Below are 14,849 nucleotides of genomic sequence, written 5' to 3' on the forward strand. Positions count from 1 at the left end.
GCTGGAGCACGTAATTGCGGCGCGCTAAAATAAACATAAACATTTTTTGATTCGGCGTATACACACACAGGGCGTTCGTTTTAATTGAGGTGCGCGAAAAAAAGGGGTCGTTAAAACGAAAGTAACGGCCCGAGCGTCGATGTGACTTTTTTTCTTGTTTCGTCGCGTTTTGTGTTTTTTGCGCCATCTAGACGGAACCAAGTTTTTTTGCACCACTAGGCCGGGGCTCTTTCAATAAAATTAGCCAATAAAAACATTCGACCGTAAAATTTTTAATACACGGGATAAATAATATAATTTTCCCTCCCGCGTCCCAGAGTCCGCGTTTGCGAAAAATGACCCAGTGGGTATAGAGCCGAAGCTCGTAAAAACCAAATCGCAGCGAGTAAACAAGAGTGAAATGCAACACTACACCGCCCGCGAGTGAATTGCACCTTACACCCATACAGTACCAGCGTCACCCAGAAAAACGAGGAGGAGGCGAGAGAGGAAGCGGCTCTCGCTGCCGTTACCATCACCGTGTGGGCGCGAGTGGGTGTCTCTTTTCTCGCTGGGCGGCCCGTACGCGAGAGTGACATCATCCACCGGTTTTCGCTCGTGTCAGCTGTACGTATATACCCACACACGCTCGAGCGCGGGGGACATTAAAACGTTGCCGCAATCGACTCCCGCGCGCAGGAAGACTTAGATGGAGCGAAAGACCGAGAGAAATCGGCCAAGCGCGCGCTCGATCGGCTGCCGGTTTTCCCGACACGAGATGCTAATGACTCCGGACCCGCGGCTTAACGAGCTTTCCTCCCCCTCCCCCGAAGCCGATATCTCGTCTTCTCAACTGTTGCAGCCTTTTTTCAACGCGCCACGATTATGGACACGCGTTGTCGCGCCATTGACGACTCTGTTCTTGTATACGTATTCTCTTCCTCCCATGCAGCAATGATCGTTCGGTTTATTGATCGGTACAGCTCGGGGTGGTCCTCCGCGTAACGAGGCCTATACGTATCTCGTCTTCTCTTGGCTCCACTCGTCTGAATAAATGCATTCCATTGCATCGGCATACACTCCCTCTCGTCGCGGTATTTTACCATCGGTTGACTCTGCCCTTACATTCATATACACACACCGATGGCTAAGCACGTTGCGACAAGACGGTATACATATATAATAAACGCGTGCGTGGGATCGTGTAGCGGAAGGAAAATTTTAATTTCAAATGCCGAGCGGCCGCAATTCGTGTTTCATGTGTAGATATACATATTTACCAATACCTTTGGCTAAAGAAACGCGGGCGAATATGATATTTACGTTAAATGCCAATCATTAGACGTAAACGCACCGCTGCCGGGAGGGAAGCGGAAACCTAGTACGACGCGTTTAAGGATCGATGGGTGGAAGACATAATCGTGCAGCAATCGCGCGAAAGCCTACGCGACGATTTATTTATCAGTCGTTGCAACCAGAGCAACAGGACGTAGGTGTACACTTAATCGGGAGGAAATCAAATATTTAGAAATCCTCGTTTTTTGCGTGCTGTATTGTTATTATAAGGTGCGCCCACTCGTGCGGGACCCCGAAAGGCAGCTCCGAGTAAATCTACGAAATCTTTCACGCGTACGCGGGGCAAAAGGCAGTAAAAGCACAACCGGGTGGTAGTAGTAGTAGTTGGTGGAGGAAGCTCGATTTTCATTACAGATATGGACCGCCGAGCAAATTGCCTTTCGGCGTGTATACCTACCAGCGGCCGGGAAAAGGACCCCTCGGTGATATAGCTCTGATTATACTCGCGTCGTAATCTTACGCTCGTTTCGCTTTATATTTACAATCTGCGTAGATATATATATGCACTTACGCACTCTCTCTGCAGCGAAATCATTTCATACCTCAGCTTGATGTAAGTGCAGCGAAAACACTCTGTGATGTTGGAGGACTGCGATCTGATCCTTGAAAATCAGAGGGGCCTATGTTTTATTGCTGTTTCATTTTTATACATTTTTCTGACTCAAACCAAAGTGAGCATTCGAATTTGAAAGAGAACAGACTAAAGAGAATGTAATCCATACGGTAGAGAGACAGAGAGAGGGAGAGAGCGTCCTTGACGCGACAATGGTCGATTCATGATTTCACGCGCTCGGTTGAGCGCTAATACGCCACAGCTACCGCGATTCAGCAAAGGGATCGGATGTCCGAGCTGGCTCTCCCCCTCGGCTCCGTACAACCATTTATCTTGGTAACATTTTTCGTTATTGCAAACGTACATATATGTAATGATCTCGACTATGGGTATCGCAACGATCGCGTGTCTCGTGGGCCTCTGACAAATGCCGAGCTAAAAGCAAACGACCGTTCCATGGGAAGAAGAAAGTAATATATGCGCAGCGTCAAGATGATTCGGCACGCGACTAACGATGTGAGCACCGGATGGAGCCAAGCAATTAGCTCCTTTATTGATTATATGCGTACTGCAGGGGCCGTTTGTTGGTTTTGCTGTGCCGATTTATCGGTATGAATTAAATATACGATTCAATCGAGACGTTGCAAAACGAGCCGAGGAAATCAAACAGCGAGTGCGTTTTGCCAACTGTGTGAAAAAAGAGGGTAGGAGAAGGTTGCGAGTGTGGCTTACAAGCGAGTAAAAATGCGAGCAATCCCAGTGGCTGTGTACTCCCCTGCGTCCCTCACCGAGTCCCGAGAGGCCGTCGCGTGGAAACCGGTAGGAGGAAGAAAAGCTGCATTCCGCGGAAGCTGGAGAGCAATCGATTTACGGCCGTGGTATCGGTGCTCACTCAATTAGCCCGTACACACGCGCGCAAGGTCGTTACTAGCGCAGCTTCCGATGCTTTTTGCTCCGATCGCAAGTGCGAAGCTTTTTGCGCCCCAAAGGACGTATTTGAGTTTTTGTCTTTGACACGAGCAAAAGGGAGGGGAAAAAAAACACTCGAGTGTATAAGCTTTCATGCGGCGTCGACCAGCGCTAAAAATTCGCTCCTTCGCCCAAATAAACACTTTCAGGCTGCTTATCTCCACCGTCTCGTGCGTGTTTTTTTTTTTACTTCCACCTCTGGGCCCTTTTCCCCGGAGTCCCGAGATGCGCAGCTGCGCGTATAATGTGTTTTGCGGCGAAATTTTGTGTTTCACGTGTGCGATGCGCATATACGTATACCTGGGACAAGAGCCTCCTTTTATCGTCGCTGCTAAGAGGATTAGGTCGACGTTAGCCTCGGCGATTTTATCGCCCTTTTTTTTTCGACGCCACGCCGACGTTATATATTATATCCCATACGATGGATGGGATTAGCCAGGAGCGTCGTATATTAAAAAAAAAAAACGGGGCCGTGCGCGCAAGAATACCAAAAGTCGCACCGACTGGAATTTTTCGCCGATTTTTCTATTTACGAAACTTTTATCGTCGTCATCATCATCGATGCCGTGTAATGTTTTTTTTGTTTTTTTTTTATTGCACAAGAAATTTCGAGAATTAAGCCGAGGGGACTGTAAAAAGTCCTCCGGGGCTGAAGCAAATGTACGAGTGCCAATTGGGAAGTGTAAATGAGCCGCTCGTGACGCGCTTGGATATTACCGATCGGTGCCACGGACAGGTTTCCCGACTGATAGTACATTCAGGCTGGATCGAAAGTGCAATTTGTTCAGAGCCCAAGGAGACGTAGGATTTTCTTTACTTTTACTCGTGTGAATCGACCATTGCGAGCGATGTTTATCGATACGACCGAAGAAAATAAGTAAATAAAAGTAAATATTGCTGAATTTACGGTGTAATTACTTTAGGTGAATGATTCGTGTCCATTCGAAAGTTGCGTGCGTAAAAAATATAGAGTAGAATATTACGAGTTGGGCTCTCATATCCGTGGCAATAAAGAATCCTTTACATAATATCGTTGGTAAATTATAGATTTTTCGACTTAGAATCCAGTGTAACGTTACACAAGCCGCAGTCGCGACTCTATACTGTTTGTCTCTTTTTCCGATCGGCGTGTGGAATACGAATCAGCACTTGTGGCTGCAGATAAACGCGGCAAACAATACCTGTACGCGTCCTGTAGCAGATATTTATGTTTGCGCTCTAATTTCGTCATAAATCGCATTACATCGACGGATCGAGGGGTGAAGGAAAAAAGGCACCAAAAAAGAGAAAAGAAAAAAAAAAAAAGAGTCAAGGATGAGTATGTAGGTATATATACGCGAACCAAGTGAATTTATGCGACTTTGGCATCTCGGCGAACGATCGGCGAGTCCGCGTCGGAATAAAGCCGGGCCCCGATGCCTATACAATAATTCACGGATGCACGAGAGCCGCGATCGCACATTACCGCGCGCACTGTCGATCGATCACCTCGCCATTTTTCCACTTTGTGTATACACCTATATACACTGTAACGATACTCGGCGCACGAACCGCACATTAATCCACCGCTTCAACGTATACCTATATAGTATACGTACGGGTATAATATGTAAACTGGGAGCCGCGACGAGATCCAACACCGCAGCTTTTATACAATTTTCTATTCAATTGAGTCGCGCTATTTTTCAATACCTTATAACTTGCATTTCGTTTGTTTTTTTCATCGAAGATTTATAAAGACGCTCGCGACGAGACCTCGACTCCGTAGTATTCAAAGCTCGGAGAATCATTAAAAGATGATACTTTTTCCCGTCCAATAACAATATAATTGTCTTCATTATTATTATTATTATTATTATTATTACCATGATCGCCATTGTTGTTCGCTTCGCGATAAAACCGTGTACCATTAATGTTTACAGGATACCTCGGCGTGACACGTAAAATCAATTCCATTTGTGAGTTGAAACGGATTTTTTTTCCTTCAAAGCGCGGTATGTTTGCGTGATACCCCACCTCTGGGCGCGTAATTAAAACAAACAAAGAGCCCCGATACTTACCACCACGTGTGTGCGTACATAAAACACCCCGTTGCACGCGAGATGCAGGAACGAGAGGAGATGAAGAAGAAGAAGAAGAAGAGAGGAGTAAGGCAAGAGCCGCACGCGCGTCCTTGCGCCCAAAGCCCGCGTAGACGAGTACACATGCAAAAAACACATATATAATATATATATGTGTATATATATACGTTCGTACAAGAATAATACATGTATGTATATTGGATATCACGCATAGATGTTTACCTATACGTCACATAAATATGTATATATTATGTTTGTTGCGGTGTAGTTTATATCAAAAGGAAGGCAGCAAGGATCCGGCTGTTCGAAGAGCTAGTAGGTCGTCGCAAGCTCCCTCCTCGCGCACATATAGATGTATGTATTATATGCAGATATAGGTATCGTACAAGTGTATTTACTTGCAACGCATGTGTGTCTTGTGGATATGTACATTTACCAGTGAAACATGTGTACCGACATATATATATATATATATAGTGAGAGAGAACAAATGTATATAAAGAGCGAAGGGCTGACCTCTTGCACCGTTTGCACCCCCGAGTGGGGTCGATTTTCCCCGAGCTATACCACATCGTTGTACGGGCAATATCTCGGGGTAGTTTTCCGCTGGATCAACTATCTAATTTAACATTTATGGGTTTAGCCTACACGTATTTTTTTAAATTTCTTTTTTGGTATTTCTCGGGGTAAATTGGTACGTCGTAAAATGAATCCGGTACGCATCACAATTGAACAAACGCTGAAACAAACAGCAGCGCGAGGGTATATTATACAAAAGTGGAAAAATCGTAGGAACGCGCTTTAAAATGTTCGGGCAGGTATAATATAATATACCTATATAATGCACGTACGGCCACTCGAAAGGAGGAAAACAAAATAAATAGCCCCTGCCCTCCTCGGCCGAAAACTCGAGAGCTGGAAAAACAGGAGTCACCGCCGTTCGGCCCATCCCCCCCCTCCCCTATCGTTTTTCCCTCTATTATTATATTATATATGTATCTACCATCACTGCGTGCATCTTCTCATTTTTTTTTCCCTTCGAATTCCAAAGAGTCGCCTCGGAGAGGGGGAATACTTGGATGCGCGGCAGTAAAAGCGTCTCTAGCCGTTGGTCAGGGTCTCTCTTCGTCTCGGTCCGTCTTATACCTGAGCGTCTCGAGTTTCGGGCTCGACAAAGTCAGCAGGACTCCCGACGACGACGGTAGATCTCCGGAGAGAAAGGGGGCAGGGATATACACGTAGATGTGTGCCATACGCAAGAGACGGCGCGCATATTGCCGCGATAAATCATCAGCCGCAAACTTGGTGGGTTGGAGGAGAGAAGGAGAGAGAGAGAGGAAAGGAACGAGCTGCGGGAGGAGAAAATAATGTATATTATGTACGCTATATACACTCGCGATAACTGGACTCTCGACAATGGTCACTTGAATCCTTCTGTCGCGCGTATCGTCAGATCATCGAAAAGCAGAGCCACCGATTTTGATGCCGGTAGGTGCCCGAGATTTTTTTTCGTGGCCTTAGAGCAAGATGCTCCCTCGCGCTCGTACAGGTGGAAAAATGAAACGTTTATTGCCTTTATGGGTGACTTTTTCCTACAAGTACACGTTGGTATTCGAGGTAATCATTATGTCTATACAAAGAGGGACGAGCTTGTGGTGCACAAGGGAGTTGGGCAAAAACAGAGGGAGACACTTGAATGGTATAACAATGAATATTCGTGCTCGAGCTGTCCTCGAGCTGATAATCCGTACATATACATTGAGCTAAGACCCATTACTACTATACTACACTCCGTAATCTCCTCTCTGGCCACAGTCGCAAAGATCCTGTTTTTATCCGTGACTTTGAAGTAAATCCGTTAAATAATTTACGAGTGACGAAACGTCCATAAATGCGTAATTACGGGCTTTACCCGAAAATACACCCCCATATAGGTAAGTACGATCGCACGATGACTAACCAAAGCGACGCTTGCACATGAAGTGGGTGTCAAAGCAACCTCGTTTAAAACACCCAGTGTTTTGGTTTTTCCTCGTATATTTATTTAACAAAAGCCGTACGGCTGGTGCCGATTTTTATTCGTCCCCACGAAGCACCTGTCGTCGCGCATCAATCGAGCCCCTTGGCCGGTCTACCGTGCTTCCTCGTGTGAAAACGGTTCAGCCAGGCAGAGTAGAGGAGCTCCTTCAGCGACTCCTCGCTCCCCCGTCCGTCACCCTCCGCCGGCTCCATACTCGCTCTCCCGAGAACGTCGCCCCTGTTGTTCCTCGCCTCGCTGTCCGATTTCCCGCGATCCTCGTTTCCAACCAGCGTCAGGTTGCTCCTGCACTGCGGCAGCCACTTCACCTCGGGCCGGTGCACCATCAGCGGGATGCCCGAGCGCCTGCTCGCCGAAATGGTCTTTTTGGGCGTGGTCTCCCCTGGAGTCGAGGGGTCGTGCTTCGGGGAGCTCTTGTCGAGCCTGGGGCGTCGAGTCGGTACCTTGAGCCCGTAGTCGATCAGAGTGTCCTGGTCGAGTCTCTCGATGGGCTTCAGCGGGTCCGGGAGCTTTCGCGTCCTGTATCTTGCCGTGGCATCCCGACCGGTTCCTTTACTCGACGCTTGCGCCCCCTTTTGCAGGACAGGGATGCTCGGCTTTCGATTCGTCACGTCTATCGCTCCAGGGCTGAATCTGACCACTTTCGCCCCGGGTCTTACGTCATCCGCGGGAACTCGAGTGACTGACCTGCCGCTCATTGCCGATCTTTGTCTCTGTTCTTCGATGGGTCGCACGGCGGCTTTCGAGATGCTCGTCGCTTTTTTCCGCCTCTTGGACCTTTGTCCCAGAGACGGGGTCACTTGCTGGTGATTGCTCGGCGACGCTTTTTCCCGACCGATCGCGGCCGATCGGCTTTTATCGTTTGCCGATCTCTCCCGGCTCGGCTGCTGGCGGAGCGAATTTCCTCGCTGATCGGCGGAACTTGCAAGCGCCGGGTTCCCCCTTGGGTTTCTCGTGGTTTCACCTCCTCCTGCTTCTCTCACGTTGTCGGGAATCATCGAGTCGTTAGGCCGAGACACCGCGGCTCTTTTCGCTCCCGAGCTCTTGACGGCGTAAGCCCGTAATTTCCCCGCAAAGGTGTCGAAATACTCTGCCTTCGCTTCGTCCCTTGTGCCCTTTGGCAACGCGTTGGAACCCTTGCCCTGCCGATCATCGTTCGAGATCTTGGGCGGCGAGACCTTCTGGTGCTTGGACCTCCACGACGCAGCCATGGAACCGAACGGCAGCCTCGAGAGCAGGCCCGGGGACTCTTTGCCCCTGGCCATGTCCCTCTCGAGAGCTTCGCTGAAATCGGTAATCATCTTTGCGTAGGTGCGGGGCTTTCGGGCCGAGCTGAAGAACGGGGCTGCCCATTGGCCGCTGTTGCTTATCCCCGTGGACTCGATTACTCTCGGGTCCCTCCCGTTTGGATCGAAGGGAAGCTCCAACGAGTTTCTGTTGCACTGCAGGAGCGCCAGCTTGGCTCGGCCGTGCAAGAATATCTGTCAAGCGCGTCGTGTGTGTGTGTGTGTATATATACTTTGAAAACGAGGGTGGATTGATCGAGCTGTATGTACCTTGGCACTGTCGTTGTTGTTCCATCGAGCGTCGCTGGAAAAAGGTGCCGAGCTTTGGCTGTTGGGTGGTGATTTTGGGCACGGAAAGTGACGGTGACATCCTTGGACGCCCTCCTTGATGGACTGTCGTGCTGAAGCGGCTACCGGTTCTGCGAAGGTCGACACGTTTATTAATTATCATCGTTACCACGTGGGACGTGGTAGGTTATGATGTACTCAACTCGAAGAGACGCGCCGCGGAAGCGAGCCCATGATGTGTTTGATGGGGTTCATGATACGATTACACGATAATTTTGACTGCCAATGGCTGTAACTCTGGTTAAATTTGGCTGAGAGCACGGGTAGTTCGAGTGTTGCGAAAATAATTTTGACCAGATCCGAGGGTTGGCTGAAGTTTGCAGCGAGCCATGGCGACATCGGAAAAATACACATGGAGCGCTCGCAAGAATGGAAGGAACGAGAAATTTGGATGGAGCAACAATGGTCCTTGCAGATGAGGAGAAGCGAAAAAAAAAAAAAAAGAAAAATCCAAAGGCGCGACAAGAAGCTTTGCCCTGGCGGGGAAAAAAAAATGCCAGCGTCATCTCCACTCGGACCACAGTGCGTCGATAGACATCTCCTCCGACTCTCCCTTGCCCTTGTTCTCGTATCCATCGGAAAACCAGCCGCTCGTATCGCAGCCTCGCATCTTCGCCAACGCTATTTTCTGCCGAGCTAGCGGCGTCGTTTCCAACATCGCCAGCCGAGGCTCTCGCTCCTTGCACCACGTCATGCTGTTTTTTTTTTTTTTTTTTTTTTTACTTTGCTGCCAAGCAAAAGCTATTATGCGGAGATATAAGAGCAGCCCTTATCAGGGTGTCGGGGAATCATCTGAAAAACGATGCAGAGCCCGATACGAGAAGCAAAGTAAAAAATACTTCATCGAGGTGGTAAAAATTACGGACGCAAGAGAAGATAACATCCTCTTTACTTGCCGATGATTTTCTTCAGTCCGCAAAGTAAGCAATGTGTAAATGTTAAAAAAAAAAAAAAAAATGTACCACGCAATACACCGATACGACTGTTATCGAGTGCACCGTTGCAAAATACTTTGTGAAACAAACAACCTCACAATCGCACGTGACCCTTGTTGGTGATAGCGAAAAATTTCAATTCTCGTATATGCAAGTGCCAATACTCGATAACACCAGCAGATAATATGTGTATACAACTCGAGCCACCCAGTGGGCCGATCCTCAGCACGACACCACCGAGCCTATTGTATTAAGCGTATTCTCGACGCACTGCCGAGACAGAGAAGGGGGGAAGAAAAAGGACGCTCTTCCCTTTGTCGTTACAGAGCCGTAAATCGGCCGGTGCTTTATTACCACTGCGCCACGGAATCCCCGATCGCGCTCAGGCGCCAACTTGTGTATATGGATCATGGTAAAAAAACTTGGGCTTTTCACGTCCTTGCTCTTTACAAGCAGTGAAATTGTTGAAACAATATTTATACATATACGAATTTTTTATTAAAAGTACTTGTGTTTTTTTTTTATTCCTACGAAAAATTTCGAATCAGGTATGATTTGCAAGCTTGAACAAAGAATATGATGTTAAAGTGCCATTACCGTAACCTGTCTCCAATAAGAATTTCGATTTTCTATACCTTCATTAAGAGAAAATTTCGATTCTTTTAATTTTTTATATCGAGATGTTTTTAAGTGTAATACCTATACTTAACTGCATAGGAAAAAAAATTCTTAAACAATTTTCCGTAGTACATATTGTCTCTCGAATTGTATCTCTCTGTTTTGTTAATTTTAAACTTCTCGCACACATTCTTGCATAGTACAATCGCTTTTTCGACTTCAGTGGTGTCGACACTGGCCTTATCTACCTTTATTTGCAAGCACTATGTTTATAAACCCACAAAGCGGTTTGAAAAATTGAAGTACTCTTTTTTGCGACAGTATTTTTTTTCGTGCACTTGAAAAAATAATGAAATGAAAAATAATGAGCGTCATTACCGTAACCGGCTGTATCTTATCGTCAAGGTGTATGTGCACATTTTAAGTGGTGATGAATCGAATTAGATGGTAAGTACAAGTTATAAATGCGAGGAAAAAATTTTTAAATAATTAATATCAAAATAACCCCCTTAATCACCCAAGTTTTTTTACAATGACCCATATACATCTACAAACGCATACACAACTATGTATACTATCTACGGTGCGCAGCGTCGCCCCGGCTTTTTTCAAGTGATGCAGTATACCGCGTGTATACCCAAATTAAAAGACAACGAGCTGCGCCGACAGATAATCCAATCGCGAGCCCCACTCGTGCGTATTTAAATCGACGCCAGTGCACCGAGGCCAACACAGTCCGTACACTGCCGAACGACTACCATCACCGATCTGCACGATGTAAGTTTTTTGGTTGTCACACTCATCGATATCTGCCGTGTATACATCGCTCTATTTTGTACAAGGTTTTCGCTGTTGGTACCGGTCCTGCTGTCGATCGTCGGCTGCGCGTCAACGGAGCCCAAGGCCCCGATAGTGCACACGCCCCTCGGCGTCGTCAGGGGTACCTACAAGCTGTCCGAGAACGGGAGGTTGTACGCGGCTTACGAGGGCGTGCCATACGCCGAGCCACCCAAGGGCGATCTCCGGTTCAGGGTAATCAATTGCCATGGGTCTAGCTTTAACATTATGATCCAGTGAATGGAAAAAAAAAAAAAAAAAAAAAAAAACGTGCCAAACGTAAATAGGATCCGGTGCCGGTGAAGCCATGGCCGGGGACGCTCATGGCAACGGAGAAGCGCTCGGTGTGCGCCCAGTACGTCGACGTGCCCCCCGGGAAGGACGGCCAGCCAGTGGCGGAGGGCCAGATCCAGGGGGAGGATGACTGCCTCCACTTGAACATCTACGCGCCCGTTTTGCCCCGAAAAAAGAACATGCCCGTCATCTTCTTTATCCACGGTGGGGCCTTCCAGTACGCCAGCGCCAACTACTTCGGGGACAAGTACCTCGCCGATCGCGACGTTGTGTTTGCCGCCGTGAACTATCGCCTGGGCATCATGGGTACACAAAAATAAAAGAAAATAAAAAGTACAAGTACACTAGTGCGTGTCCACGTAAATATGTACGGGTTTCGGTGAAATCCAGGCTTCCTGAGCACGGAGGACGCGTCGCTGCCCGGGAACTATGGGTTGAAGGACCAGGCGTTGGCACTTAGGTGGATCTCGCGGTACATCGGGTACTTTGGCGGTGACCCGAGCCGGGTGATCGTCGTGGGTTTCAGCGCGGGCTCGTCGAGCGTGCAGTACCACTACCTGATGCCCCAGAGCCGGGGGCTGTTCCATGGCTCCATAGGCATGAGTGGCACCTCCGTGAACCCTTGGGGCTTCTCCGCGAGGGGCTCGGCGGAAAAGGCCAAGAAACTCGGTGCCATTTTCGACTGTCCCACCCACAACTCGGCTTGGATGGTCGAGTGCCTGAGACGGGTGCCCGCGCACGAGCTCGTCGCTGCCGAGAAGCACTTCCAAGTACAACACATACGTTCCATCACTTTACCTGCATAAGTACATACACAACATGTAAGCGCATCGTCTGACGAACCCGTAGCCCTGGCAGTACAACCCCATGGCCCCGTTTGCCCCGGTGGTCGACGGCGTCTACGTCACCAAGTCGCCCAAGGAAGCCTTCGAGGCTCGGGAGTTGTACGACGTGCCCGCCATCTACGGCTTCACGAGCGACGAGGGCTGTTATCCGGCTGCAGGTATCGCGCGAGCGTATACACCCACCTATATATGTATTAGGTACATAATAATGTTATGTGCTCGTACGTGTAGCTTACGCCCCGCACGGCAATCTGTTGCGCGAGTTGAACGACAACTGGACGAAGATAGCGCCCCACCTGATGCAGTACAACTACACCTTGCCCCAAAAGATGCACGAGGTGGTGGCCAAGGACGCAAGGAGGGAGTACTTTGGGGGTGCCAGTATAAACAAAAAAAGCGCGTTAAAGTTGATTGAGATGCTGTCGGACCAGCAGTTCCTCGTGGGCATCGAGGCAGGGGTGAGGCTGCAAGCCCAGGCATCCCGTAGTCCGGTGTACCTGTACGAGTACGCGTTCCGGGGCTCCCAGAGCTACAGCGACCACCTGAGTCGCACTACCAACGATTACGGTTGTATTTTCCGTCCTTTGCTTACGAGCTCGTACCTTTTTTTTTCTACAACTGAGCTGGGGGATGGGATTTCTCGGTCATAGGTGTCTGTCACGCGGATGACATGAATCTCATAGTCGAGAATCCAAACGTCGATCCGACCAAGACGAAGGAGGAGTGGAAAATGTCCAACTTTTTGATGGACCTCGTGGAGTACGTCGCGTACCACGGGTTCGTACACACCTAATAATGCATACTTTTTTCCTTTTTCCTAACGAACCCCATGTTGCAGAGTACCGCATGCTGGTCTGAATTGGAAGCCAGTCGACGCCACCGACCCCGAGCTCAAGTACTTGCGCATCTACAAGCCGGGACGGTACAAGATGACGGGCAGCACCAACTTGGGGAACAAGAGATTCTGGAAGAAGTATTTTTTTACCGCGTGAATTATAACTGTACACACGTTGCCTTTGATTGTACGAAATACATATTATCACCTTGCAAAATCTCTCCTCTTTGTATATACATATAGGTGCTTGCAATACGCACGCGTGTATAGGCACACCAGGGGAGATCACAACGAGATAGAGCATGGAAAATGATAAATATATCACACGAGCTACCGGTATGATTATGGTTGCACAATAAATTTAATTCATACTCCCTGGACTGGAAAGAAAGAAAAAAAAAAAAGAAGAGGAAAGAAACGAAATTTCTAATGGCTCGGTGTATACGAGCACGGCGCACAAAGGTACAGGCTTTTCGAAGCCACCATACGTGTCATTACGACGATCATGGTTTTTAATTACAGTCGGAAAATATTTTCGCGCACCAAGAGCTGATTTATATTATATTATATTATACACGCGTTATCTGGCATCGCACGCGAGCGTGTAAGGTGAGCTCCGAAAATGCACGGAGAGAGAAAGCGCGCTCGTATACATGTGTACATTCACAATGGCGCTCGCGAGAGCCGAATCACGGACACTCGATCGGGTTTTTATACATATGTACTCCTTCGCGGATCTGGATGCTCGAACAAATAAAAAAAAAAAAAATGTACAGAAGGGGGATGGGAAGAAGAGGCGCCGAGAGTATATGCCGCGCTGAAATCATCCGCGGCGCATCAGCAGCAGGAGCGCGAGAAAAGGAGCAAGAGGAGCCCGCCGGTCACGATTCGGAATCGCACGAGGTCGACCTCATCCTGGATAACTCGTCGTCCCTTTGCTCTCCCTCGCGTGTGTATGTATATACATACATGTATTATATTTACGTGCACACAGGTCGTGATGCCTCTCTCTCTCTCTCTCTCTCTGCCCTGAAATTCCAAAGGGGCATCTTTCTTTTTTCTTGCTGCCCAACGCCGCGGCTTTTTAACCCCCTCAAGGATACTGCAGCATCGCGCGAACGTGCCCTCTTAAATCTCCCCTTCCCCAACTCGCGGTACCACGGGCATCGCTTACTCCACATTCATCCTTTCCATCTCTCGCTCCTCTTTCGCTTTTTTCCCTCCCACTCGCTGATTTTTTTTTTTTTTTTTTCGCGCTATCTTGATTCGGGGTACACGAAAACACGTGCAGGTAGGTATGGACGAGCCGCGTTGTTTCTTTCCGATGGCCTCCTCGTCCCGATGGGATTTAACGCAGTTTAGCAGCGTGCAAATGCACTAGAGCTGGATCGGCCGATTGATTATCCACCTCAGCCTTTCGAGCTCATATTTTTGTTCGTATATGCCACGGTGAACCACGAGGGAAAAGAAAATCATGGTTCCTCTTGTGTATACCTGTAAATCAACTTATTGGCTGAGGAGATCGGGATTCGCTCTACATCGTATACGAGTGTACATTATCGCGGGATCACGTATGTGCCCAATCAGCGGTGGACACGTGTTTAATGGGACCTTTAACATCATGGTGGGAAAGTATGTATCCCCTCTAATAGGCTCGTGTCACTGTACACCCCTACAACTCCAAGTTGATCGAAATCGTCGATTTCGCTCGAACGTGTGCATGCACATGTTTTTTTTTCCCCTTCCCTCAGTGGTTGTACCATCCGCGTCAAAAATAAAGAGAGGGAAACATTGTTCTTGAAGCTTATCACGCTTGTCGGCTCTGTTACCATACTCGACTAGTTCGAAAAACTACCGAGTATAGTACGATCCTCA

The 14,849-nt window shown here is 48.2% G+C and overlaps 2 protein-coding genes across 2 annotated transcripts in view; both read left to right on the top strand.

The window, feature by feature from the left end:
- The window catches only part of Egfr (epidermal growth factor receptor), a 57,970-nt gene that overhangs the window by 15,997 nt on the left and 27,124 nt on the right, over positions 1–14,849 (top strand). The gene's annotated exons all lie outside the window — the stretch shown is intronic.
- Positions 10,594–13,159, top strand: LOC106644393 (venom carboxylesterase-6-like). Its single transcript, XM_089589090.1, has 8 exons — positions 10,594–10,610; positions 11,006–11,195; positions 11,288–11,600; positions 11,685–12,064; positions 12,144–12,297; positions 12,371–12,706; positions 12,790–12,916; positions 12,978–13,159. The coding sequence occupies exons 1-8, from the start codon at positions 10,594–10,596 to the stop codon at positions 13,129–13,131; spliced, it is 1,671 nt and encodes a 556-aa protein (XP_089445216.1). The 3' UTR covers positions 13,132–13,159.

This window comes from Copidosoma floridanum, unplaced genomic scaffold (assembly GCF_036245765.1).
Source record: "Copidosoma floridanum isolate Cflo_tuat_1 unplaced genomic scaffold, Cflo_Japanese_pri ptg000001l, whole genome shotgun sequence".
Classification (NCBI taxonomy): domain Eukaryota; kingdom Metazoa; phylum Arthropoda; class Insecta; order Hymenoptera; family Encyrtidae; genus Copidosoma; species Copidosoma floridanum.